The sequence below is a fragment of the Balaenoptera borealis genome, assembly GCF_965194805.1.
Source record: "Balaenoptera borealis genome assembly, chromosome: 1".
Lineage (NCBI taxonomy): Eukaryota > Metazoa > Chordata > Mammalia > Artiodactyla > Balaenopteridae > Balaenoptera > Balaenoptera borealis.
The window spans coordinates 60399384-60424828 of record NC_138860.1 but is presented as its reverse complement, the minus strand read 5'-3'; the positions used below and the strand labels follow the sequence as shown (position 1 = coordinate 60424828).

The 25445-nt window shown below is 39.2% G+C and overlaps 2 protein-coding genes and 1 long non-coding RNA gene across 11 annotated transcripts in view; 1 reads left to right on the top strand and 2 right to left on the bottom strand.

Moving 5' to 3' along the window:
* The window catches only part of SCYL3 (SCY1 like pseudokinase 3), a 40014-nt gene extending 37668 nt beyond the window's left edge, over positions 1 to 2346 (bottom strand). For 5 of the 8 annotated variants that reach the window (XM_082384581.1, XM_082384585.1, XM_082384587.1 and 2 more), the window contains exon 1: positions 1947 to 2346. The gene's annotated coding sequence lies outside the window, so the exon portion shown is untranslated. Of the gene's footprint in view, positions 1 to 731; positions 873 to 1622; positions 1907 to 1946 lie in introns of those variants that run through there. The other 3 variants (XM_082384582.1, XM_082384583.1, XM_082384584.1) reach the window with 3 other exon arrangements.
* LOC309605354 lies at positions 1604 to 11339 on the top strand. The gene is made up of 2 exons (XR_014231354.1): positions 1604 to 1717; positions 2346 to 11339. It is a non-coding gene; the product is annotated as an uncharacterized lncRNA (long non-coding RNA).
* Positions 11340 to 19378: 8039 nt separating this feature from the next.
* KIFAP3 (kinesin associated protein 3) overlaps positions 19379 to 25445 on the bottom strand; it is a 167291-nt gene continuing 161224 nt past the window's right edge. Inside the window, exons 20-21 of one of the 2 annotated variants that reach the window (XM_082383823.1) lie at positions 23767 to 23835; positions 19379 to 19837 (exon numbers count right to left, since the gene is read on the bottom strand). In XM_082383823.1, coding sequence (XP_082239949.1) covers positions 23790 to 23835 — 46 coding nt within the window. In that variant the 3' untranslated portion in view covers positions 19379 to 19837; positions 23767 to 23789. The remainder of the gene's footprint in view (positions 19838 to 23766; positions 23836 to 25445) is intronic. The other variant, XM_082383822.1, reaches the window with a different exon arrangement.

Below are 25445 nucleotides of genomic sequence, written 5' to 3'. Positions count from 1 at the left end.
TGATTACTGTTGACAGAAGTCTACTGATACCATCCGTGCAATGCTTACAGAGTAGCTGGGTTATAGCCTATGTCCAGTACAAACTTCATTAGGGGGAAAACAAAAAGATGTGCTGTTGACTGCAATTTGATGGTCTTAAAGCAGTAATTCTTAACTTCACAAAACTGTACCCTAAGAGGCACAAAAACGGTTGCTATCAACAGTACTTTAAAAATGGTAATTCAGGGGGCTTCCCTGGTGGCGCAGTGGTTGAGAATCTGCCTGCCAATGCAGGGGACACGGGTTCGAGCCCTGGTCTGGGAAGATCCCGCGTGCCGCGGAGCAAGTGGGCCCGTGAGCCACAACTGCTGAGCCTGCGCGTCTGGAGCCCGTGCTCCGCAACGAGAGAGGCCGCGATAGTGAGAGGCCCGCGCACCGCGATGAAGAGTGGCCCCCACTTGCCGCAACTAGGGAGGAACCTCGCACAGAGGCGAAGACTCAACACAGTCATAAATAAATAAATAAATAAATAAAAGAATGTGAATTTCTAAAAAAAAATGGTAATTCAGCTAAATGGATTTACTGAAATGTAATACTGATAAACAATAACACCTGGACTTCCAAAATACTATCTTTTTCTGTTTTGAGGAGTAAAGGGGAAAACACCAAATCATTTAACTTTGAAATTAAAAAGTCACAGAAAGGCAGAAAATGATATTTGAATATTAGCATGGATATTTTGCAGAATTTACCATCTCCACTCTCTATCATAAAATGTGGGGTACACAGTTTCTGACTTGAATACGCATGATGGTCTTCTCTTTAAAATGCTGTTCACCTATCTTCCTCCATCCTTTTGCTTCCTTGGGCAGCACATCAAGTTTCTGGGCCACCTGTGGGATTAAAAGCCCTTGTCTAGGTCACTGGGCAACTCATACACTAAACTAAGAAATCAGTGTTCTCTGGGGAACTCTCCCTCTGTTCTTTTCACAGCAAGTAATCTAGATGATCGTTATCCTAGCTCCCTCAGCTTGGAAGTTCCAACGATAAGGGCTTGCACTGTGAGTTCAAAGGACACCCGGTATTGATTGGTATTTCGTTATCTAGTGATAACATTACTTCGGGCCCTTTGCTTTGATCTGTTTCACGTATATATTCCCTATATTGAACTCAGTCCGGCAATACATTATGAAGCCTTTGCGTAGCGAAAGAACTAAGTATGATTTCAGCTAAGACATGGGATGTTATCTGGGTATGCACACGGGTCCTTAAAAAGAGCAGTAACAGGGATTCCACAATTCAGGACCCAACTCTAAGTATTCACACGGTTTCCTACATACGATTTTCCCAGAACTGTTTCATCTTCATTCTAAATGCACTACCAAAATGCACTACCCAAAGACAGGAACCAGCTGGGCCTCTGGGGGCCTGGCACTGGTCTCGGATCGAGAATGAAGGCAGCATCCCAGCGCGGGCGCAACCCCAGGCTCCCCGCGGCTCGGCCCCGCCGCGCACACTCGCCCCACCCCCGTGGCGAAGAGGGCGGCCCGGGCGCGGGGGCTGGGGGCCAGCGGGGGTCCGACTGCGACTCCCCTGGGTCTCTGAGGGGCGGTGGCGGCGCTCCCGCTTAGCTGGCCCCTCACCTTTCACACCTGCCCGCGAGGCCGGGCTCCGCGGCTTCCTTCGATAGCTCCGGCCGCCAGCGCCGCCCCGGGCGGGGGCCGCCCGCGAAGCCCAGGTTAGCAGGGCGCCCCGCAGAAAGCAGGGGGAGACTGCGCGGAGGTGGGAAGCAGAGCTCAACCGGCAGCGACGCCACGCCGAGCTCGCCCCCGAGCGGGCCCCAAGCGCGGACCCGCGAGCGGGGCGCGCGTTCCCCCCACCCCTCCGCGCCTCGCTCCCGGCCCGGCCCCCTCCCCAGCGGCCCAGGCCCGCACTGACGGAGGACGGAGCGCGGGGCTCCCTGTTACCTGCGGGAAGGCGGCGGGGGAGGCGGCCGAGGATCTTAGCTTCGGTCCCCTCTTCGCCCCCTGCTGACACCAACCACCCTTGCCTCCCCCGTGATACTCTGGCCACTACACCCACAATCTTCTGAGGTCCCGTCTCTCCGGCACCATAGAGACGGGTCCGGAAGCCGGACAGGATGCCAGCCTTCAGCCCTACAACGCCACCACTGGGGCAAAAGAATCCGGAACCCAGATGGGGCGGCCGCGCCGGTGATTCTCAGGACGGCGCCATCTTGAGTATGGGCGGGGGTGCCGGCCCTGCGGTTCACTCTCTGTCCCCAGCCTCCTAGTTAGTCAGTGAAGATGTCTCTTCTCTTGGGCTCTGACTTGAACCTGCAAGTTTGCTTTGATTTTAATTTTCAGGCTTTTAACCGCACGGTCTTAACTGGATTTCCGCCCGAACCTAAAATGGCCGCCGGTCGCCTCTGACAAATAGAAAGGAGGCAGGACGGAGAAGAGGAGTACTCTGGGAATTGGCGAGGACTTTTGGGAGAGTGACGTCGCTCACCCCGCAGCCTTGATTGGCTGCGCTGCGTGGGCGGAAGTCGTACGGATCCGCAGCTGAAGCTGGCAGAGGTAGAAATGATTCCGGCTGAATCCCTTTCAAATGGGAAATCTGAAGTTATGCTAAAACCAGCAGAGAGTCAAATTGGGACTATTAATATTAATAGTACTTATTATTAATATTGATGGTTTCTACTTAATAGGGTGTTGTGCGAATAGAATGAATATACGTGATAGTTTTAAAACTACATGGCTCAAACCCAGTATATTTTCTCTGTTATCTTGCATATGAGCTTAGTAGTAGTCATCGCTACTATTTAACGCTTTTACAACCTCGCAGTTCACAGCTGACCTAAATCATTTGATCACCTAAAAGTTTTAAATTCTTTCTGGTCTGTTACAGTATGGATAAGGATTCCACAGTTTCTTCACTAGATTAAGGGAAAGCAAATATCAAACCCAATTTTTCCCGTATTCAGAAATGAATATTTATTAGAAAGCAGGCACAAATAGTATTTAATCTGTCCTATTAGCTTGTTGAAAGTCGAGCTCTCCTTCCTAGGTCAGCACTGTCCTATAGAAATAGAATTTGAGCCACATATGTAATTTAAAATTTTCTGGTAGCCATATTTAAAACAGTAAAAATAAAAAGAGGGGCTTCCTTGGTGGTCCAGGGGTTAAGGCTCTGAGCTCATACTGCAAGGGGGTACGGCTTCCATACCTGGCGGGGGAACTAAGATCCTGCATGCCACCTGGTGCAGCCAAAAAAAACAAAAACGACAACAACAACAGCAACAAAACTGTAAAAAGAATGAGGTGGGGTCAATTTTAGTATTATATTTTAACACATAGCCAGAAGGTTGTCATTTAAACACGTACCCAAAATAAAAAATTATTGAGATATTTTACATTTTTTGTACTGTCTTCGTAATCTGATATGTATGTTTTACAATTTAAACTGACCATATATGAATGCTCAAAATTCACATGTAGATAAAGATTACAGTATTGGAGGGTGCAGTTGTAAATGGTTTGACCACCACCTTGCACTAGAAAGCTGAGAAACAGAAGTACAGACAGGGCTGCAGAGGCAGGATTCTGTTATCATCATAGTTACCGCCAGCATCTGGCAACCAGAAATCTTCCAGACCTGTGGTAGAGCCAGGACCAATAGCGATGAAGCCTCAGATGGCATCTCCAAAGGCTGAGGACTCGAATTTTTAGTGCTCACCCTGTTTATTCAGGAGTGGAGAGCATTCTTTTGAGAGCTCATCTCTAGTATTCATCATAATAATTAATAAGCTGTTATTTTTGCCAATCAAAAGCCATTTCTGGCACTCACTCTGATAATTAGCAAAACATCCAGTGTCATCAGAGATCAAGGTGACTAAAGTATTTGTAGCTCCATCTCTGGAATGTGACCTTTCTGGTATGATGCTAGCTAACTACTCCTGGAGTGTGGATTCTTAATTACTAGAATGCCAGCAGCTTCCAGGGCATAGCTTCAACCAAATGACCCACACAGAATATTACACTGTCCTGAAGAAATTTAAAGTCGACCACAGACATCATGATACCCACGCTGTAAGGAATATTGGCCTGCTTTGTAAACTGTAAACACTATACAAATGTTATAGAACTTACAACCTTATGTTACAGACTATATTTATTCCACGGATATTTGACGCACCTTTTCTGAGCCATGCATGGTGCTGACCGCTAAGAAAAGAAGGAGGAAAAAGATAACAGTCATTGCAGAAAAGTGGGTTCTTTGAGGGGCCCAAATAAAACTTTTCTTTTTAAGTGCTTGAGGAGGTGCTAGTAGCTTAGTGCTAGGAATGTTACTTTTGTTTTTTGAAGTGCCCTGTGCCACCACCAACAAATAAGTTTCAATCTACTGTGTGTGAAGCTGGGTATGAGCTAAATGACTCTACACTTCCCTGGTTACTCTGAGGCTTTTCTGACAATTGTTTCTTGTTCATTTAGTTAGTCAGCATATACTTTAGAAGTGCTCACTATATACCAGCCTCTGCTCTAGAGACTGGGGAAATATTACAGCAAACAAAACAAGATAAATTTCCTGCTCTCACAGACCTCACGTCTTGGAGGGGAGGTGGCAGGTGGCGGCGGCCATAAGGGGAGAGATAGACGATATATAAATGAATAAAGATAAATTCAGATAATGGTAAATTCCATGAAAAAAATAAAACAAGGTAGTAATAGCAGCTAACACGTGTTGAGTATTTACTGTGCGTTAATTCATTTAAGCTGTACATCAATCCCACTTTACCCATGAGAAAAGTTATGCACAGAAAGGTTAGGTAAGCTGACCAAAGTCACACAGCTGGTAATGGCATAGAGTAGTTTGCCTACAGATTTCATTTTCTTAACCATTATGCAATACTGCCACCCCAATGTGATAGAGAGTAATAGGGTAAGGGGGAAGACAGGAGACGAAAGGGAGTTATTTTAGACGGATCTCCAAAGATGGCCTCTGAAAAGGTGATGTTTGATCTAACACTGAATGATAATTATGTGAAGATCTATGGCACAGAGACAGCAACGGAAAACATCCCAAGGCAGGAACTAGCTTGATGTGTCTAAGGAACAGGAAGAGGGCCAGTGTGGCTGGAGTATAGTAAGTAAAGGGGAGAGTGTTCACGACGAGGCCACTAGGAGAGGCTGGGGCTTGAGGGTCATGGGAAGGCGTTTTGGGAAACCACTGAGGATTCTAAGCAAGAGAGTAACAATCTAGTCTACAGTTTTAAAAACTCACGCTGGCCATTATATGGAGAATGGATCATAAGAAGAGAGAAGGGCAGCAAGGAGACAGGTTAGGAGACTTTAGCACTAGTCTATGTGGGGAATAATAGTGACTTGGGCTACAGGACAAGGAATAGAGATGGACTTAAGTAGTCAGAAATATATTTTGGAATAGAGGGCTACGGACTGAACTGTGCACCCCCAACTCTCCACCCCCCCCCCAACTACCACCACCAAATCTAGATATTGAAGTCCTAAACCCTAATTCATGTATTGAAGCCCTAACCCCATTTGGGGATGGGCTTTTGGTAAATAGGGTTAGATGAGGTTATGAGGGTGTGATCCTCATAATGGGATTAGTGCCTTTATAAGAAGAGACACCGGAGTCCGTGCTCTCTCTCTATCTCTGCCACATGAGGGCAGGGTGAGAAGGCAGTCATCTGCAAGCCAGGAAGAGAGCTCTCACTAGAACTGTGAAGATACACATGTCTGGTGTTTAAGCCCCTGAGTCTATGGTATTTTGTTTGGGCAGTGCAAGCCCACTAAGACATAGAATGAATGGTATTAGCTGGTAAGAGGAAGTGAAGTAAGGGATCAAGGTTGCTGCCTTGGGTTTGGCTCTAGCAATTGGATGCATGGTGAAACAATAACAAGTTTGCAGAACCTGTTAAACATCCAAGTGGAGCTATCAAGTCAGCTGATGGCTATAAAGGTTTGAAGAATCACTGCAGAGGCCCAGACAGGAGACGAAAATTGGGGCATCATGGTCTCATCAAGTTGTAAATATCCTGATATACTGTATGATTCAGCTATACACAACACAGTATCTGAACAAATGAATTTAGAGACTACTGCCTCTCTGTGTAAGATTCTTTGTCCATATATAATATTCTTTACTGTAGATTCCACATAACCAGTTGATTCTCACAGTATGCTTTCATTGATTTTTGCCATACTCTTGTGTTCATGGTCAACCTATGGTTGCAACTGGTGAATGAGTGTAGTTTTGATATGAAAGGTGGTTACTATTTTCATTTATATTAACAGTTAAGATGAAAATGAAACGAGAAAGACATATGTTGGTTGTGAGTTACCTTCTATGCTGAAACCAATAATATTTTTGAATACTAGAAGAATATTTCCTCAATTTCTAATGTAGGTCAAGAAAGACTTTTAAGTTTAATTTGCATTGTTATTAACATTCTTCATCACTTTATTAACTCTAGATAATCAACAAAACATTAAACAAAGCCCTGATTTGTAGATTTGCTGATTTCTATAGTGTAAATACTCCCACCGTGGCCAACTTCAAGGTATCAATATGACATCACTGAATGCAGAGTTGGGAAGAAATGTGCTCCCACATTATATAGTATTTCCATCGTAGAGCTATAAAAGATGTAAATAACCTCTGAGCATAGATAATAATATAATATAGTAAAATAAGTTTTAAGTGATGAGTTCTTAGTCTTTCTTACCTTTAAAAATATATTTAATGATGAGTTTATGTAATTTAATTTTTAACAATGGCTGTGTTTAACAACTGGTTTCCAAAATTCCTGAACATTTTACAGTCAGCTCTCATGAGCCTATATGAGCCACTCTCATGAGTGCATGCTAACTAGGTATTCATACTTTCTGGTTCTACTTCTCTTTGTAAATTAATAAATTACTTCTTGCTTTTTTTTTAAATTAATTAATTTATTTTTTGCTGTGTTGGGTCTTCACTGTTGCACGCGGGCTTTCTCTAGTTGCCACGCGAGGGGGCTACTCTTCGTTGCAATGCACAGGCTTCTCATTGCAGTGGCTTCTCGTTGCAGAGCTCGGGCTCTAGGCACTCAGGCTTCAGTAGTTGTGGCACACGGGCTCAGTAGTTGTGGCTCACGGACTCTAGAGCACAGGCTCAGTAGTTGTGGTGCACGGGCTTAGTTGCTCTGCAGCATATGGGATCTTCCAGGACCAGGGATTGAACCTGTGTCCCCTGCTTTGGCAGGTGGATTCTTAACCACTGCGCCACCAGGGAAGTCCCTTACTTCTTGCTTTTATATGCATCAGTCTTTTTTGAGTTTGTTATTTTTTTTCTCCTAGAACTTGATCATAGCTGGTGTCCAAACTCTCAATTCCAATCCAGCAAAGCTGAGGACCAGACACTAGAATCTAGTATGCACGACCATCTATGGCCACCCTTCAGAGACGTGTCTGGGAGACCCACGAGCCTTTCTCAGGTCATACCCTACAGTCTCAACTGTGCATCATTTTCAAAATCACAGCACCACTTTCTGACCAGATCCCATCTAGCTAGTTCCCTGTTTTGCTCTCACTAAGACTATTTTCAACCTCATTGCATATTTTCTTCCAATATGGCAGGCTCCAATGTTAGCAGATCTTGGTTTGAGCCCACTTTTGCTACTCACTGTCTGGAGTATTCTTGGGCAAATTCATTTTACTCAACCTCCATGTTCTCAGCTGCAAAATAAGGATTAAAGTAGTACCTACTTGTGTTTGTGAGGGTTAGATTAGGTAAAGCATGTCAAGGGCTACCACATGTCAAACATTCAAACACTATTACATCCTGTTATTGCTGTTCTGTGACTGGTCCAGACCCCAGGGGGCCTGGCTTTTTTCATCAGAGTTCTCATTCCTTTCATTCTTGAACCTTTGCCTTTCCATGGCCTTAGGGCTTCAAAGCCTTAACGTGTGACTCATATTTACCTGAGAGACCCCATTCTATCTTTTTAAACAATTATATTTAAGTGGCTTCTTTCTCCTCTGCTGTAATACAAGTTCCACAAGGGAAATAATTTTGTTTTGTGCATTGATCTAACCTTCATTGTAGGTTGCCAACAAGCATTTATTGATGAATGGTGAATGGAACTGTGGAAAGATAGATATTAGTCTGTTTTGATAGTCACTGTGTGGGGTAGGGAGATGGAATTACTATTTTTCATGATATATCTGCATATTTTGTGTTTTTTTGTGATAGAGTGAGCATAGATTACTTTTGTAATTTTAAAGATAATTAATAAAGGAATAAGGAACTGAAATGTAAACTTAGATTGGAAGCTCTTGTAGTGTTACATCAGTACAGTATTCAATAAATTACATGAGATACTCAACACTTTATTATAAAATAGGCTTTGTGTTAGATGATTTTGCCCAATTGTAGGCTAATGTAAGTGTTCTGAGCATGTTTAAGGCAGGCTAGGCTAAGCTGTGATCTTCAGTAGGTTGAGTGCATCGAATATATTTTCCACTTATGATATTTTCACATTACGATGGGTTTATCTGGATGTAACCCCTTGGTAAGTCGAGGAAGATCTGTGCTGACACATACTAGAACATACAGGACTGTGAAAACTTTATTCTATGTAAAAGAAGCCAAACACAAAAGCCCATATATTATGATTCCATTTATATGAAATATCCAGGACAGGTAAATCCACAGAGACAGAAAGTAGATTAGCGGTTGCCATGGGTTGGAGGTAGAGGGGAATGGGGAGTGAATGCTAATTGGTACAGGGCTTCTTTTCAGCTTGATGAAAATGTTCTGGAATTACATAGTGGTGATGGTTGCACAACTGATGACTATATTAATAACCACTGAATTGTACGTTTTAAAACGATGCCTTTTATGGTGTGTGAATTTTTTTCTCAGTTAAAAATGCGCATATAATATGTGTGAGCATGCACACACCTGCACATGAAGGAGGATGGATATAATACTCATCAATACTCATCAAGGTGTTGTCAGCAGTTGTGACAAAAGGGAACCCTGTATCGGTAGGTGCCTTATGTCATATTCTATGTTACTAAAAGTCAAGTGTGACAAAAATGGAAAATTAATTGGGGATAGTCATAAAGACAACATTAGGAATGTTAAAAAACAAAGCAAGTGGTTAGACTTAACTAATTTCAATGAGATATGATTGATAGGCTGGGCTTCCATTTTGAAAGTATTTCACTGCATTTCTGGGCTTTGCAGATCCCTTTGAGCTCCCTTCCAAAATTAGGGGTCTCCTTTCTGAAATCACTGAATTAAAATGGATTCCTTTGGCCCAGGATTGGAAATAAATGAGCGCTGAAAGTTAAGCTAAACTGAGAAGTTTCAATGCCTCTTTAACTTGCCCTCCTGGACTCTAGGCCTTAATGCGCAGCTCCACATCCCACCTGGGGCAAACAATAATATTCATGCTCTCTGGGGTTCAATTTCACAATCACGCCCTAGCCCAGGGCTGATGACACAGCAGACTTGAGACATTGGTAAATTGCAGGTAAGGAGGAAAAAGAGCTGACCTCATAAGAGGTATTTATTTTGCTTTTAAGTAGCAGTTACCAACTTCCAGATTCCAGATTCACTTACTTCAGTTCCCCAAACTACCAACCAAACAAGATTAAGAGGCCTGGAAGAGAAAAGAGTAGAGGAAGTTAAGTGCATGCTAAACATTTCTTCTCACAAGTTAATTAACTACAGGGTTTCTATATTGAGCGGTCATGAGAATCACACACAAGTATTTTATACTGCAAAGCCCCGTATGTTGGACCTCTGGTAATCAAAATATTTCTAAATGGCCTTGAGAGATCACGATTTATAGGAACTGATAACTTTGCTGGGAAATGAATTAAAATAGTCACTCTACAGAGTGATATGTTGTTGTTCTTGATTGTTCTTCATTTAGTTAACAACTCTCATGAACTCACAGTCTTCCTATCTGTGGAAAATACTAGTGGTGGTAATAGATGTGGAGAGAAAGTGAAAGGTTTAAGGAAGTCTTAGTACTTGTGATTTGAAGCATTTGTATAGGCCTTTATATATATCACTCTCTGATATAATTTGTATCAGTTATCAATTGCTGCATAACAAACCATCACAAATTTAAGAGCCTCAAACAGCAACATTACTTTTCTTTTTGCTCACAAATCTGTAAGGGTTTGGGCAGGGCTTGGCAGGGCAGCTGATCTTGGCTCATGTGGTATCCTCTGCGGGGGTTTGAGGGTAGTGGGTGGGGGGAAGGCTGGAATCCTCTGAAGGCTTATTCACCTCTAGCTGTTGATCCTACCTGTCTGCAGGGACCTCAGATGGGACCATCTCCTGCAAGCCCTATACCTGGCCTCTCCATGTGGCTGGACCCTCTCACAGCATGGCAGCTGGTTCCAAGAGAACAAGGCAGAAGTGAAAGTACTTTTATGACTTAGCCTAGGAAGTCATGTAACATCACTTCGGCTTAATGCTGTTGGTTGAAACCCAGGCTCAAGGGGAGGGGACATAGACTCCATTACTAGATGGGGGGAGTGTCAATATCACTTTGTTAGCCGAGCATGTGGGATGGGATATATCAGAGGGGCCATCACTGGAAACACAATCGGCCACATCAGCCCAAAACTCACAGGCTTAAAACAACATCAATTTATCATTTTTCAGTTTTTTGGTTGATTGGGAGGTCCTTCTTCTGGACTTACTTGGGCTCACTCACATAACTGAGTTTTGGTGATATGTCAGCAGGGTTGGGGGTGGGCGGCTCAGCTGAGACAGCTGGGATGTTTGGGCTTCTCCAAGTATTTTCACAGCATGTCAGGCTCAGGGAGCATTCTACAAGGGCAAAGGCAGGAGCTGCAAGCCTTCTTGAGGTGCAGGCCCCAGAACTCACATATCATTTCTGCCACATTGTATTGGTCAGAGCAAGATACAAGGTGAGCCCAGATTCAAGAAGTGAAGAAACAGAGTCCGTCTCACGTTGAGAGGAGCAGAAAAATACCATGGCCATCTTTTTCAATCAAACCACATAGCCGTATGGCTGCATTATTTATACTCTGTCCACATACAGAATATACTTAATTTTCCCCCCAAAAGTCACCTACCATTATGGCATTAGGCTCTGGCTTGAAGTACGGGAGCTTCTCATCAAAATCATATTCAGGTGAGGATGAGGCCCCTTGGGTGTGATTTTCAGGTTCTCCTCTATTACGGCTTCTCTTGATTCAGAGACTTGTGAACTGAAATAAGTTACCTGCCACATCACCCCTCTACTCCCACCCAATATGCAGTGGTGAGACAGGGACAGGATAACCACAAAGGACACTCCTAGTCAAAAAGGGGAGCAATGGGAGTTGTTGGTTCATGGCAAATCTGAAATCCTGCCAGGCACATTTGCTAATTCCTTTTACTCTGGGGTCAGGGAGTGTTCCTTAGTTAAGGCCTAGATTTGCTCCCCGGGAGTGTTCTCTATTCCATTCCCAACTGCTAGTTCAAACTCCACACAACTAAGAAGAAGCAGTTTTTCATAGACTTTTCTATTGGTTCCCACAATTATATAAAGTCTAATTCCTGTAATAAATTCCATATGCTATATCACTCAGAGTGGTTCTGTTTTTCTGATCAAACTCTGAATGATATAAGACCAATTAAAAATAGCTGACTCGATCTGTCCCAGAATTTTCTTTAGTGGTATTACTCACGGTGGGCTTTGGATCTTAGATCTTAGGATGATCCCTGTAGGGTCAGGAAAAGAGCAGAAGCCACCAGTGGGATTTTGATGTAAGGAATTTCAGGGGACATAGACAAATTCATATCCTTAGAAAAACAACCACTTTCTATCTAGTTGGACCTATGTGAGTTGAAAGGCCTCATGGGTCTGGTGCCTACAGCCATAGCAGCAAAGCTTCTAATTATACTTTGGATCAGTTAAAACTCTGAACAGTCCAGAATGATGGCCTAGATCCTGATCTGATTAAAATGACAATGGTGCTTTAAGGAAAGGGCCAAACTATTACGTTCACAAGCAGGTGGCAAGACAAACACTGGTCCTCTCCTATTCTGAGGGATGGCTATGTCAATTGAGATCAGAGGGGAGCCTCTGCTAAAAAGAAACAACACTGTCAGGATGAACAGAGGAAACACAAAGACTACTTGTGAGTCAAGGATAGCAATGCCACCATAACCTGGAATTAGGTTAAACACTAGGCTTCTTGCTTCCCTCTGATGATTCCCTTGTAGAAGGACTAAGCTAATTGGCACAACATGCTTAGCTCCAGGCAGTCTCAATACAGACAGCACAGGAAGCCATGTGGCTGGTGGGCTATAACTAATGGACTAACCGTATAGTCAAATAGATGAAAACAAAATGGCTTGTTAATTAAAGGAAAACCAGTGTGGGAAAACGAACTATCACAAGCACTGGTGTTATATGTAGATACTCAGTTGATGAGGAAGAGGTTTCTAAATATAGCAATGAAATAGATGCTGCAACCTGAACCCTAAGCCTGTGAAAAGGAAAACCGAGGCAACAGGAGTTCTATCCATCACTGATTCTTTTCATGGAAGTATTAGGAAGGTGGGTTCTGACAACATCCTGAGAGTTGGGCACCACCCTTACAAGTAACTGACATGTAAAAATTGGGATCTAAACTAGTGAAAGCCAATCAAATCTACTCTAATTTGGTGTCCCACCTTGACAGATACTACAAATAGGTCCTAGGATTGTGTTCCTAGGGTACTATTTCCCAGGGAACATGGTAGATGGATTCTAAGGACTTCTGATGAAGGTAACAAGAAACAGTGTTGACTTACTGCCCTACACTTGTATTCAGGGACAATGACAATATTTATGACCAGTTGTGCAACTCAACCCCCATTTGTGATGACCATTAGGACAGTTGGTTTTGTGTGTACCGTATTGTGTGTTTGTAGGTTTTCAGGCTGGTGCTTTTTGCTGTGGCTGCTTTATGTGGAAGCAGAATCCCTGTGTCTTGGTGCCTGAATTACATATAATAATTGTAGCAACATCAAAACATCAGCATCTGCCACACGTGCTGCAATAAGTGTTACAGATATAGTATCTACCAGCACAGGAATTTCATGCTCACGACATCCCTACTCGTCCGCAACCTATAACTTAGGTGAATGGACATGCACACAGCCATTTAAAACATGTTCCATGCGGGAGTCCCTGCATATTTACTGGTTTCCTGTAAATCAGCGATTATCAATGCTAGCTGTACATTAAAATCACCCAGAGGAACTTTTAAACCATGATTCTTGGGCTCCTGTCCCAGAGGTTATGATTTAATTGGTTTGAGCTGGAGTTTGGGTACCTGCATTTTTAAAAAACTCCTCAGGTGATTCTATTGAATGCATACTGGTATAAAAACTAGTGCCCACACTATGAACTAATGCAATGGTTCCCACACTATGAACTAATGCAATGGTTCCCACACTATGAACTAATGCAATTGTTCCCACACTATGAACTAATGCAATGGTTCTCAAAGTGTGGTCCTTGGATCAGAAGCAGCAGCATCACCTGGGGGGCTTGTTAGAAAGGCAAAATTTGGGGCCCCATCCCAGACCTACTGAATCAGAAATACTGGGATATGGCCCAGAAATGTGGTCTGGGAAGCCCTCCACTTGATTCTCATGTAAGGTAATGTTTGAGATCCACTGAACTAGCGAAATTATTCGATGGAGTTTGAGCAAGCATCATTTTATTCCTACTAATGGGTGAGAAAGAGAATCATCTCAAACCTGAGCTGGGGCAGAACTCTGTAGTCTGATGTGATTATTTGCTCTTTGTGAGAGGAAATTAATTTTCCTGAGAAAATACCTGATAGGAAAATTAAGATTTCTTCTGGAGAGCCAGAGTCAGTCACATAGCCTAATACTAATACTAAGCAGACATTCTTCTCTTTTACCTCCTCCTCCTCTTGTTTCCTCCTCTGTTCCTTTCTTCTTCCTTTCCCTTCCTTCACCTACCCTCCTCCCCCACCCCCCATGCCATAAGTGATTTATGGTAGGAGCTTCTAAGTCCAACACCAGGAAGATAGGAAATATTTGCCCCTTCGTTACCTTTTTCAGTGCTCTTAGTTTTTTTGTGGAGATTCATATTTCATCTGGTATCATTTTTTCTTCTGCCTGAAAGACTTCTTTTAACATGTTTGTAGTGTGGCTCTGCTGGTGATAACTTCTTTCAGCTTTTGTATGCCTGAACATGTCCTTCATTCTTGGAAAACATTTTCACTGGGTATAGAATTCTAGGTTGACAATTTTCCCTCTCATTACTGTTAAAGATAGTGCTCCACTGTCTTCCTGTTTACATTGTTTCTGATGAGAAATCTGCTGCCATCTTCATCTTTGTTCCACTCCATTTTTTTTTAACCTCTGCCTGCTTTTAAGATTTTCTGTTTACCACTGGTTTCGAGCAATTTGGCCAGCAGAGATTATAAAACATCAGTGGGACAAAGGAAACTTATTCCTACACTCTTTGGCATATGCATATTGTTATGGGTTGAATTGCCTCCCCTCCAAAATATATGTTTAAATCCTAACTCCCAGTACCTCAAAGTGGCCTTATTTGGAAATAGGGTCTTTAGAGAGGCAATCAAGTTCAAATAAGATCTTTGGGTGGACCCTAATCCAATATGATTGGTATTCTTATAGGAAGGGGTAATTTGGACAGAGAGACAGACATGCAGAGGGAAGATGATGTGAAGACACGGAAGGAAGACAGTGATGGTACTGGAGTGCTGCATTTACCAGCCAAGGAATGCCAAGGATTGCTGGCAAAACCAGAAGCTTGCTTATGTTTACTCAATCTCCTTTTATACTGGAATGAGTTTAACTGAATATACAATTATAGGTCACCAGTTATTTTCTATCAACTCATTGAAGATATTCTTCTACTGGCTATTTGCTTCCATCATTGTCAGCCCAATTATAGTATCTTTGTAAATTTTCTTTCTCTCTGGCTGTTTTTTTCTTCTTTTTCTTTGATATGCTGCAGTTTCATGCTGGTACATCCATATGTGTGTGTGTGTTTCCTGTCTTCAGATTTGGTGTTCTTCCTCATTGCTGTGATCTGAATGTTTGTGTCCCTGCTCAACTCATATGTTGAAACCTAACCCTCAAGGTGGGTTGATATTAGGAAATGGAGTTGTTGGAAGGTGCTTAGGTCATGAGGGTGGAGCCCTCATGAATGGGATTAGTGCTCTTATAAAAGAGGCTCCAAAGAGATCCCTTATCCTCTTTCATCATGTGAAGACACAGAAGGTGTCATCTATGAAACAGAAAGTGGGTCCTTACTAGCCACCACACCAAATTTGCCAGCACCATAATCCTGGACTTCCTGTGAGAAAAAAATGCTTGTTGATTATAACCCATACAGTCTGTGGCATTGTTTTAGTGGTTTAAACAGACTAAGACACTCATTTTGAAGATATATTCATCTTTTGTTATTCTAGAAAATTATCTCTTTAAGTATTGCCTCATCCCTTTATTCTCTTCTTCTAGAACTTTCCACCTATATTTGATGTCCCATAATTGCTTATATTCCTACATCTTTATAACTCTTATGCATTCTGGCTTTTTCAAAAATCTAACTTTATTATCTTACTCAACTGTGCCTAATTTAACTCACCCATTGAACTTGAAATATCAATATATTTCTAGTTTCCCATTTGTCTTTTATTTCTTGACTATATTTAACATTCCCTCTTTATTTCTTTAAATATTTTAAACACATTTAAACATATTCTCTGTATGAAAATTCCAGTATCTGCTGGGGGAAGGTGCCTCATTTTGTTTGTTGTCTCTGCTTTCTCTCTCATTGTGGCTTCTTTCCTCATGTGCTTTGTAATCTTTCCATGTGAGCTCATGTTCAGTTGATCTCAATCTGTGAGAATCCTGTGAAACCTGGGTTGAAGGTATATTTCTCTAGAGGAGATTTGTGTTTGTTTCTGCCAGGTGCTCCAGGGTTTCCAATACTATACAGATAGTATAAATTTGAACTCCACGTTCAAAGATGTTCAAACATGTTTGAATTTTCAGGGGACATTTCTCTTTACAAAAGGCTCAGACCATATAGGCCATTTTGTTTTCCTATGAGATTTTTTCACTTAAGAATATCCATCTCCTTCACAAAACAAAAAACTAAGACAAACAAAAAAACCCCAAAACAAACAAAACAAAAACAGAAAAAAGAAGAAAGAAATTGATCAAGTATGGTATTTTTGAGTTCTAAATCTCACTAAAACCACTTTATGGATCAGACTCCACTATCTTCTGCCGCTTAATGTCAAAAGTCTGAGGGCAGTCAATTTCTCTGAAGGTATTCTGTCTTTCTTTTCAGGATTCTTATGGAAATTTTAATCCATTTTTATCAAGAACTTCTCTATGTCAAAATAGATGTCAGTATCCATTTTAAAAAATGGTTCACATATTGCAGGGATAAAAATCCTTTTTAGCTCAGTAATATTTTCTTCTATTATCTTTGGCTATTATTCCTGTACCTTAAAAAAAAAAACAAAACTCTTTTCTTGGAAAACCAACCAGCCAAATATTGGTGCTCTGATTTTTATCTTCTATATTATTTTTTATATATTATTTAATCTATGTTATTTTCTTCTGCCTTCTCAGAGAGCTTATCAAATTTTTCTTTATCACTGATTTTTCTCAGTGTTATTAATTCGATTCTTTAATGCCTATTTCATGCAAATCTTTACCCCAAATAGTAGGGAGGTTCTGCTATACTACACAGAGAACATATATTGAAGCTTAACGTTATCCCTTCAATTTAGTAGACTGTCAGGTACCTGGCTAGAATGTGTATGTGGGATTTTAGATATTTGAGGAGACACCAGTATTTTCCAAATTCTCATTAAACTAGCAACAAAGACACAAAAAGACAAACTCACCTCACTGAAAACGTTGATGTATCCTCAATGATAGAATTTGGGAAGATTTGCCAATAACCAGGACAAATTGGCTGGATTTGGAAAAAACCCTCCAGGTACCACTTGGCAAAAAGTAGGAAGATCAATTTATATTTCTTTTTCTCTGTTTCATGACTTAAAATATGCAAGGTCTTTAAAATCCTGAAGACCAGGCAGCTAATAAAAAATCTTGTAACAAGAAACAAAGACTCTGAAAAATAGGCCCTCAATTGGGTTGAAGAAAAAGCATTCTCTTTTCTCTGAGACCTTCTGACAATTTGGCTTAGTCTTTGAGTCCTAAAGATTCTTGGCATATTTCTGGTGGCATGGAGTAAGCCCTGCAACATAACACCAAGTGAGAGCCTAGTGACTGTTAAGCTCTGATCGTAGCTACAACTAGTAATAGTAGCAAGTTATTTTGTGTGATGTACCTCATCTACCATTTCTGAAGTCTCTGTAAAGTCATGACAGGATATATGGCTTCAGTTCTATTGTGCTGTGCAGAATTAAGCAATAGGTGTGTCACACATATGGAAGGGGCTAGGAAAGGGTGGAGCAGTGTCCTCTTGCCCAAGTCCTGAGTGAATGTAGTGGTGGCTCTCCCATGAAGAGGGCAGCTGTGATCTCATGAAGATGAACAACCTAGACGAAGCAGTGTAGGGACAAGGGGAGGAAACAGAACACGAGGAACCTATTCTTGGCCCCATGTGAGAAAGCGCCTTAGGGAACTCTCAGAAAGAGCAGAAAACTCTTGAGAAGAAATAATTTCCAGCTATAAACTATGGCTTGAGGCCATGGCAATTTAGTTCTTAAAGTAAACATGACTTTAATTTGTAGACAAAATCTGGTAAGGCCAGGATAACTGACTTACAAATAAACGGTATTTCTAAAAGTACCCAAGGCCAAAACCTTTTGTTCTCTGAAGTATGTAAGAATTTTAGATATTCTTCCTTATTCCTTTAGTAAAATTTTCCTTCATAAATAATGCAAAGGTAAATCAGTCCATGCCTGAGTGGAGAGATCACAATTTCTAATTCTGTGAAGTCCTAAAATAATGAAAAAAATATACAGGGAGAATGAGTATGTGCATGTAAACCCTGGAGACCAGCCCTGGAAATGTTATGGATCGTTATGGATGTTCTTCCTAAATCAGTTTATAATGGTATGAGGGAAGTTAAGTTATAGAATGTTTGCTTTATCTTTCTAATAATGTCACTTCTCATATGTATTTATACTCTGTACACATGACAAGTAATAAGGCACGATACTTAGTAATTGAGGTTACTGGATTGGAAGCATGAAGACAGGTTATGTCACAGACTAAATACATAAGCTTGGGGAAGTCATTTAATTTCTCCTGGCATGGTTTTTCCAACTGAAAGAGTTTGATAGGGTTGTTTCTAAGGCCCTTTCCAGCTTTAACATTCTATAGTTAAAATAGAAACCAAGACAAATAAATACATGCTTTCAGAAAGATCAATTGGGTTGTGAGTTCAAAGACACAGATCATATCTTAGATTCACTTATTCCCTAAGAAGCATGATATACTTCCTTATACATAGCAGGTAGTTACTATCTGTTGACTATATTTTAAATATCTATGTGATTGGTTTCCCAAATAAGTAGATGGACTGAATTATTTCAAAGGCCTTTTCCAGCTCTACTATTCTATATTTAAAATATAAATGAAGCCCAATAACTAGTATAGTAGACCAATGAGATTTTAAATTCTTGTCTTTGATCTATGTATTTACTTCAAAGCCTCATATAATTTCTTCCACAGCAGGTGCTCAAGGAAATATCTGTAGACTGTAATGATTTAATTTGCTCTGTTTTTCAAGTAAATTTTTCCATACTATAACATGCATGAGTTATTTTCACAACTCATTATTATGTCTTTCCATTTCTTACTACCTATATCTTGTAAAAACAAGTGAACAAATGGGAAACGGGTATCTAAGTGAGCAAAATATTTTGTTCCTTAGTTTTCTTCAGTGAAACATAATTAATTAGCTTTTCCATATTTTAGACTTCATGAACAATAAAATTTAAAAACCCAATGCTAATCTAGTTTCATGTATACTAATAGATGTCCTAGGTTTTCTATATTAAAATCAGAAAGACAAAATTAATTTGGATTAATTGCTGAAGAAACTCTACTCACATATAACATAATTATGGCATATGTTCCACTGTTAATCAAAAAATCATAGTTAATAACTTTGGGAAGCAACCTTTCAGGCACATGGCATGAAATAAAAAAGGTGATACTCTTTTTATAAATTTTAAAGGTAGCACATATCATGTGAAATACTCAAGAGTTTACAAGGGGAAAAAAAGGACAGGAAAAAATAAAATTTATATGCACTTTACATAAGCATGTAACGCCTAATGAAACACATTAAATAGAAACACATGACTTTTGCTAATTCATTTGTACTTTACGCTTCTTTTTAATAGAAATTAAATTAGTCAATTAATGTACATAATGTAGTGTTTGTTTTCCAGTCTAGTTGCTTTTCAGCATTCACTTTTGAGTCTCATGGTAAATGTTATTCAGCATCAGGATGTGGTTTGATGAGTGAACAGTGTCAAGCATCAACTGTACTTAACACAGGACGGAAGCGGTCGAAGTTAACCTGCAGCTAACAATATGGAAAAGTAAAAAGAAACACAGACCCGCAATAGTATCAACATGCATTATTAGGCCAAGATTCAAAGTTAACCCAACCCACACAGATCTCTTCTAAGCTGAGAGCACAAGTGGAGAGGGATGACTTTATCGAGATCCATAGCCATAGTAGTAAGGTTCATCAGGGCGGAATCCATAAGCTGTGGCAGGGCGTCCAAGAATGCCAACCGATTGGCCAAAGCCATCCATTCCAAGGCTAAAAAGAGAAAAAGGAATAATCAATTATATTTTTCATTCCAATGCAGGTCAAAGAAGAGGCCTGGATCTTTATACCTACAAAATTCTCTTCCTAGCAGGAAAAGTGACTTATGTGGCTGGCTATCATTAACTTCTTTTCTTCCTTAAATTACTGTAGTCATAAAAATGTGTTTAATAAATATTTAATTCTAATAACTTGTGTTAAAAATGTTGAAAACCTCTGTCATCAGGTACCATTCAAAACAAAGAGAGACCAGAAACGTTTTAATAAATTACATTCATATATGGTGTTTATGCCAGAATGTGAAAATATTTTATATGTTAGCAACTATCAGTAATACATTGCTAGGGAATGATAAAATTAAAACTGTAGTAAAGTGAGTTTTGTTATTTATAATAAGATCTCTATTTCATAGGGCTAATCCACTATTAGTAAGGACATGCAATTGAGTTTTAGCAGTAATCTCTCACTCAGAGCCAAATCATACCACAAGCCTATGACTAAAAGAAGACAAAGAATTTTACAAAATTTGAAAGTTAGCCAGATTTGATATGCAAATTCTTCTTCTGACTCCTCAATGCAAAAAAATTACTAAATAGTACATGTTTTGAGTTACAGCAAGCTAATTATAAATTTTGGTTCAATTTATTCTATGGAAATAATAGAAGCCCAAAGATAACCTTCAGAGTTAAAAAGGTAGATTGAAACACGGATAAACTGATATTACTTTAAAAATTCTTCTTTCATCTATTAATACATTTAGAAGAAAAAGTACTTTTAAAGAGTCAGAGAATTATTAAACACTTAGCGAAATGACAAGATATTTATTTTGCCAGGCAAATATGGCAGCTATAACATGCTCATGCATAGCGCATGCAGTGAATGCTAGTGAGCTTATTTACAATCAAAAGAAATTATTTATAATCCAGAAATGTAAGCTTTTTAAAAGTAAGTATATTTAAATGATTTAAGATTATTCCAGATAATGCTAGATGGAAAGATACTTTTCCCTTTATCAGCAAAATCTCAATATGATTAAAAAATATATTCATACAGGCACTAATTTCTTCTCACAACTCAAAGTGAGATTAAGTTAAAACACTTTAGAAGTAATGATTAAAATGTTAAGGTTTTAAATAATTTGTGTGCATGTGTATGTATATGTGTGTGTGTGTGTGTGTGTGTGTTGGAATAGGATTAAATACTAAAAGTAAAGGGCATATAATTCATGTGAATCTACCTCTTAGGGGAATGGAATTTCTGAAATATATGGTTTAGGTTAGCATTTGTAGTGAATGGTCCTGGACAAATCAAACTTTTGGGCTCCTTCTATATCAAAAACTGTGTCTGTAATTTCTAAAAGTTGTTTGAAATTTTTAAGTCTTAATTTTATTTTGAAATGGCAAAATATAAGTATGCCCTTCCTACTTTGGTCCCATGGAAAGAAAGATTAAATTTTCTGATGAAGGGAAATATTACTCTAGAGGTAGTTTTAAAGATGTTTTAGAAATTAATGGAGCCCACGACTAAGACACACCTGTATCAGTTTAAAATTAGAGGAAAAGTTGGCCATTGAAAAATTTTCTCTTGAAGCATTAAGGCTAACAAATACTCATGTATCTAAACAACTCTCAATCATATAAAGGATGACTGTATAGCTTGTGGATTTCAGCTCCTTCCTTTTTCAGCTTTCTACTTATTACCTGCCTTCAGCCACTCCTTACATTTTTTAGCATCTCTTCTGAGGCTGAATAGCAGCAGACTTCGGTAAAACTCAAGTTAATTTTGTCTTTGTTTATTAATCTAGGGGCTGTGGTGAGATCTCTTTTAAGAACTTGGAAACAAGAGGCATATGGTTGACCATTGAAGAAATATGTGAAAGTACCTTCAAAACAGAACATATCACAGAGGAACAATATGACTGTAATTCTATCTAAAAGAAGATGATGGTACTGAGAAGGGAGTCTGTCAGCCATGTTGGCACAGAACAAGGAGCTCCTCAGAGGCAATGCTGTAGTGGAACCAACCCAAGCAACCCCTTGGGGTGACCTATAACACCATCAGGAATAGATGACCTTTTTGGCAGGCTTGTCCTCATTGAGGAAGGGGCATTAACAAAGGTTCTGAGTCTAAAGTTATTATACATTCAAACTGCAAAACTTTTTAATTTCTATGACCAATAAATTTCTGATTACTGTTTTCTCATATGGCTTGCCAACAGGGTAAAGAATAAACGTAAGACATCTGATCTGCCTGCTGGTTATACTTTCATTGTAAATTGACAAATGGATATTGTTTTTTTTTTTTTTAAATAAGTTAGTCACAATTTTTGGTAAGAATATGCATCCCCAAGTCAGTGAAAGTAAGACCAAATCTTGAACACTGTTGAGTTTGAGTTTTCTGAGCCTGCAGGTTTACTGCAATAAACTTCTATTTATGCACTCAACAGTTAACCCAGAGACTTCTGTGTGTATTACAATGTAAAAACCAAATTTTCGTGAACTTCCATAAATATCATTTGGGGAAATTTTTCAAATAGGAGAATTTGAGACCAACTCTTAAAATGAGTTTTTCTGGAATTATCCATCATGTATCATAGATCAAATTGCTGTTTAAAGAATATTTGAAACATTATGACCAGTTTGGGTGGTACTCTGACATAAGTTCTATATCCTTTTGTATCATGAAAGATCAACCATATCCCTACAATTAATATCTTTTAAATAAAATTCACTCTGATACAGAATAGTTTGATTCTTTAGTCTCTCATTTGGTTCTAATATAGTGAGGAGATTGGACTTTTCAGGATGCTAAAACCTGGAGATAGATAGTCTTCTGGGACATGTGAACTCTTACTCTACTTTCTCCCTTGGGATAAGGATGTAGCCTTGTTAATGCTGAATCTGGTTCAAAACTAGAAGAGCCTAATGTAAGTTTTCCCAACAGAAGCAGATAGATTATATAAATTCTTCTGGAAGGGGATAGAAACGTGAATATAAAAGGAAGTGTCACAGCAAAAATTGTCCTTTCCTGATCTACTAAGACTTGACTTATTAAAGCCACTTGCATGCCCTCACCAGGGACCCTCAGAACCAAGAGAAACTAAGTTGTGATATGCTGTACCTGCTCTTGCCCTGTGTGACCATCCTGCTTCAGAGAAGAGTTTGTATATTTGGCTATTTATATTGGAATTTAATCCAACACTGCATGTGTGTCTCCATACATACATATTCTCTTCCTGGTACTCCTAAACTATATAAAAAAGCTGTGTGTCCCTTTTGAGTAGAATATGCGACTACTAGACCACTTTTTCTTTACAAGACTAATTATGTAGCGTCATTTAACCTTTATTCCTCAATGTCTAGATATCATATTTTGGACCTTTAAATTAGAAAAATACCAAAATGCAATACTTCTTCTTGAAAATATATAATTCTAGTCTAAAGAAAATGGTTACTGTTTGTTGTGAAAAGACAACTAGGAAAGGTAAGGCCCCCAAATCCATGTGCCAATTAAGTTTTATGTCCTAAGAACAATGATTTTGGGGTACCTAGAAAAAATGACAAATTCTTTATAAGTAAAAAATATATATTTAAAATTCAACAACAAATATAAAACCACACCTAGGTTTTATTTTTAAACAAACATTTAGAAATCTAATTAGCATTCAGCAAGCAGAAGACAAATTTTTCTGTAATATTTACAAGGCTTCAAACAAATTTTCAACATCATTCATTAGAATTCTAAACTTGAGATGATTCAGAGAAGGGTGGAAAAAAGAAATCCAGACATGACAAGTGATGCTTCACATGCAGCACATTACAAAGGGAATGACAGCCAGTAAGGAATCCTAGGCACTCCAAGGCTCTGATTAAACTTCTGTGCCAGAACTGACATTCCTGTAGAAAGGAAAGAAAGTCACCTACCTCTGGCTGTTTGTGAGGCTTAATTAGTGCATATTTGTAAAGCCCTTTGAAATCCTTGGGTGAAAAGTGCTGCGTAAGTGAAAAGTATTATCATTATTTTATTAAAGTTAGATAAAAGCAATACAAGCCTTTTTCTTCTTTGAAATTTCCAAGTCAGCAAAATGAATGCAAAGCACATAATGAATATATTAGTGGATACCACAGGAAAAAAAAAAAAAAAAAGGATACATTCAAGCCAAGTTCTCTTTTCATAGGCTCATAGAATCTTTGACTTGGAAACATTTTTAGAAATACTCTAGTGTACCCATTCATTCACAACATCCTTGACAGGGTCTATACAGCTCTTGTCATAACACCTCCATAACTCTACATTGTCAAGGCAGTTCATTCCTTCTACAGACTTACCAAACTATTAGAAAGTTCTTCATTACACCCATCTGAAATCTGGTTCTATGAGTCCTAGAATTACCTTCTCAAACCACACAAGAAGTCTAATTATTCCTTAATATGACTATTTCACAACTCTCATTTAATCAATCCTCATGACATGGTCTCTAAAATCATTTGTTTTCTAAAGTATTTCGATTTTTTCAGTATTAATCTTAAAATAAAGAAGCTGAAAACAATGTGGTACTTATGATATGGTCTGAAACCAGTACAGAAGATAAAAACGAGATCCCATTTCTGACTCTCTGCTAATGTAGGCCAAAACTGTGTTGATCTTGAACAAAATTTTTAAGGAGTCATTATCACAAAATGGCTTACATTAACCGTATACGTGTGTGTATAGTTGTGTGTGTATATACATACAGACACACATGAAATTTATAACTTATAACTACCATGTTGAATTTCATCTTTTTAGCTTGGGTCTTTCTTTGGGAATTCTATTCTCCCTACGACAAAATCCTTTATGACAATATACTTACAAGTAGGGAACAGTGACACTTATTAACTACCTATCTTTGTGATCCACAAAGATCCTATCTTTGTGAAGGCTGGAATTCTTTTGGGATCGTTAAGTGAAAGGACTTAACATTTTTTGGAGGATACAGCTCCAGGACATTATAACACTGCATGAAATAATTTAGTAACAGTCTTCTAGAACAGTTCATTCTTTTTATTAATTACTCCAATATACTGATCATAGAACCAAAATCAGTATGTTTATCTTCCTTTCCAACTAGGTTATAAATTTATCATCAGAGTAATTTCAGCTTAAGTATGATTTGTCATGGGAAATTTAGGTCTACGTGATAGTGATCTTTTGTACATCCATCCACCCATCCATTCAAATAGTACATGACTTTCTATAATGTGTTAAGTATAGTGTTGGAAGTCAACGTCGAAAAAAAGATGTGTTGCTTGGAAGGCGATAATAAACAAGACCTGGTCCCTGACCATGGATTGGAGGCAACTAATATGGAACAAAATTCTGATAATAATGTGTTGTGTTACCCTAGTACATTTATAAATTACTACAGAGTAGAATAGGACCAAATACTTAATATAATGTGAGAGTATATTAGAGATATGTACAAATTGTTACAGAAGAATCTCAAGAACTAGAAAGCCTTTATAGAAAATACTTTGATTTTAATGTATCTGTCACTTCCTGACATTTTTTATTTTTTGTCTTCATTTCCTATTAGATTGTAAGCACCATGAATGGTAAGGAC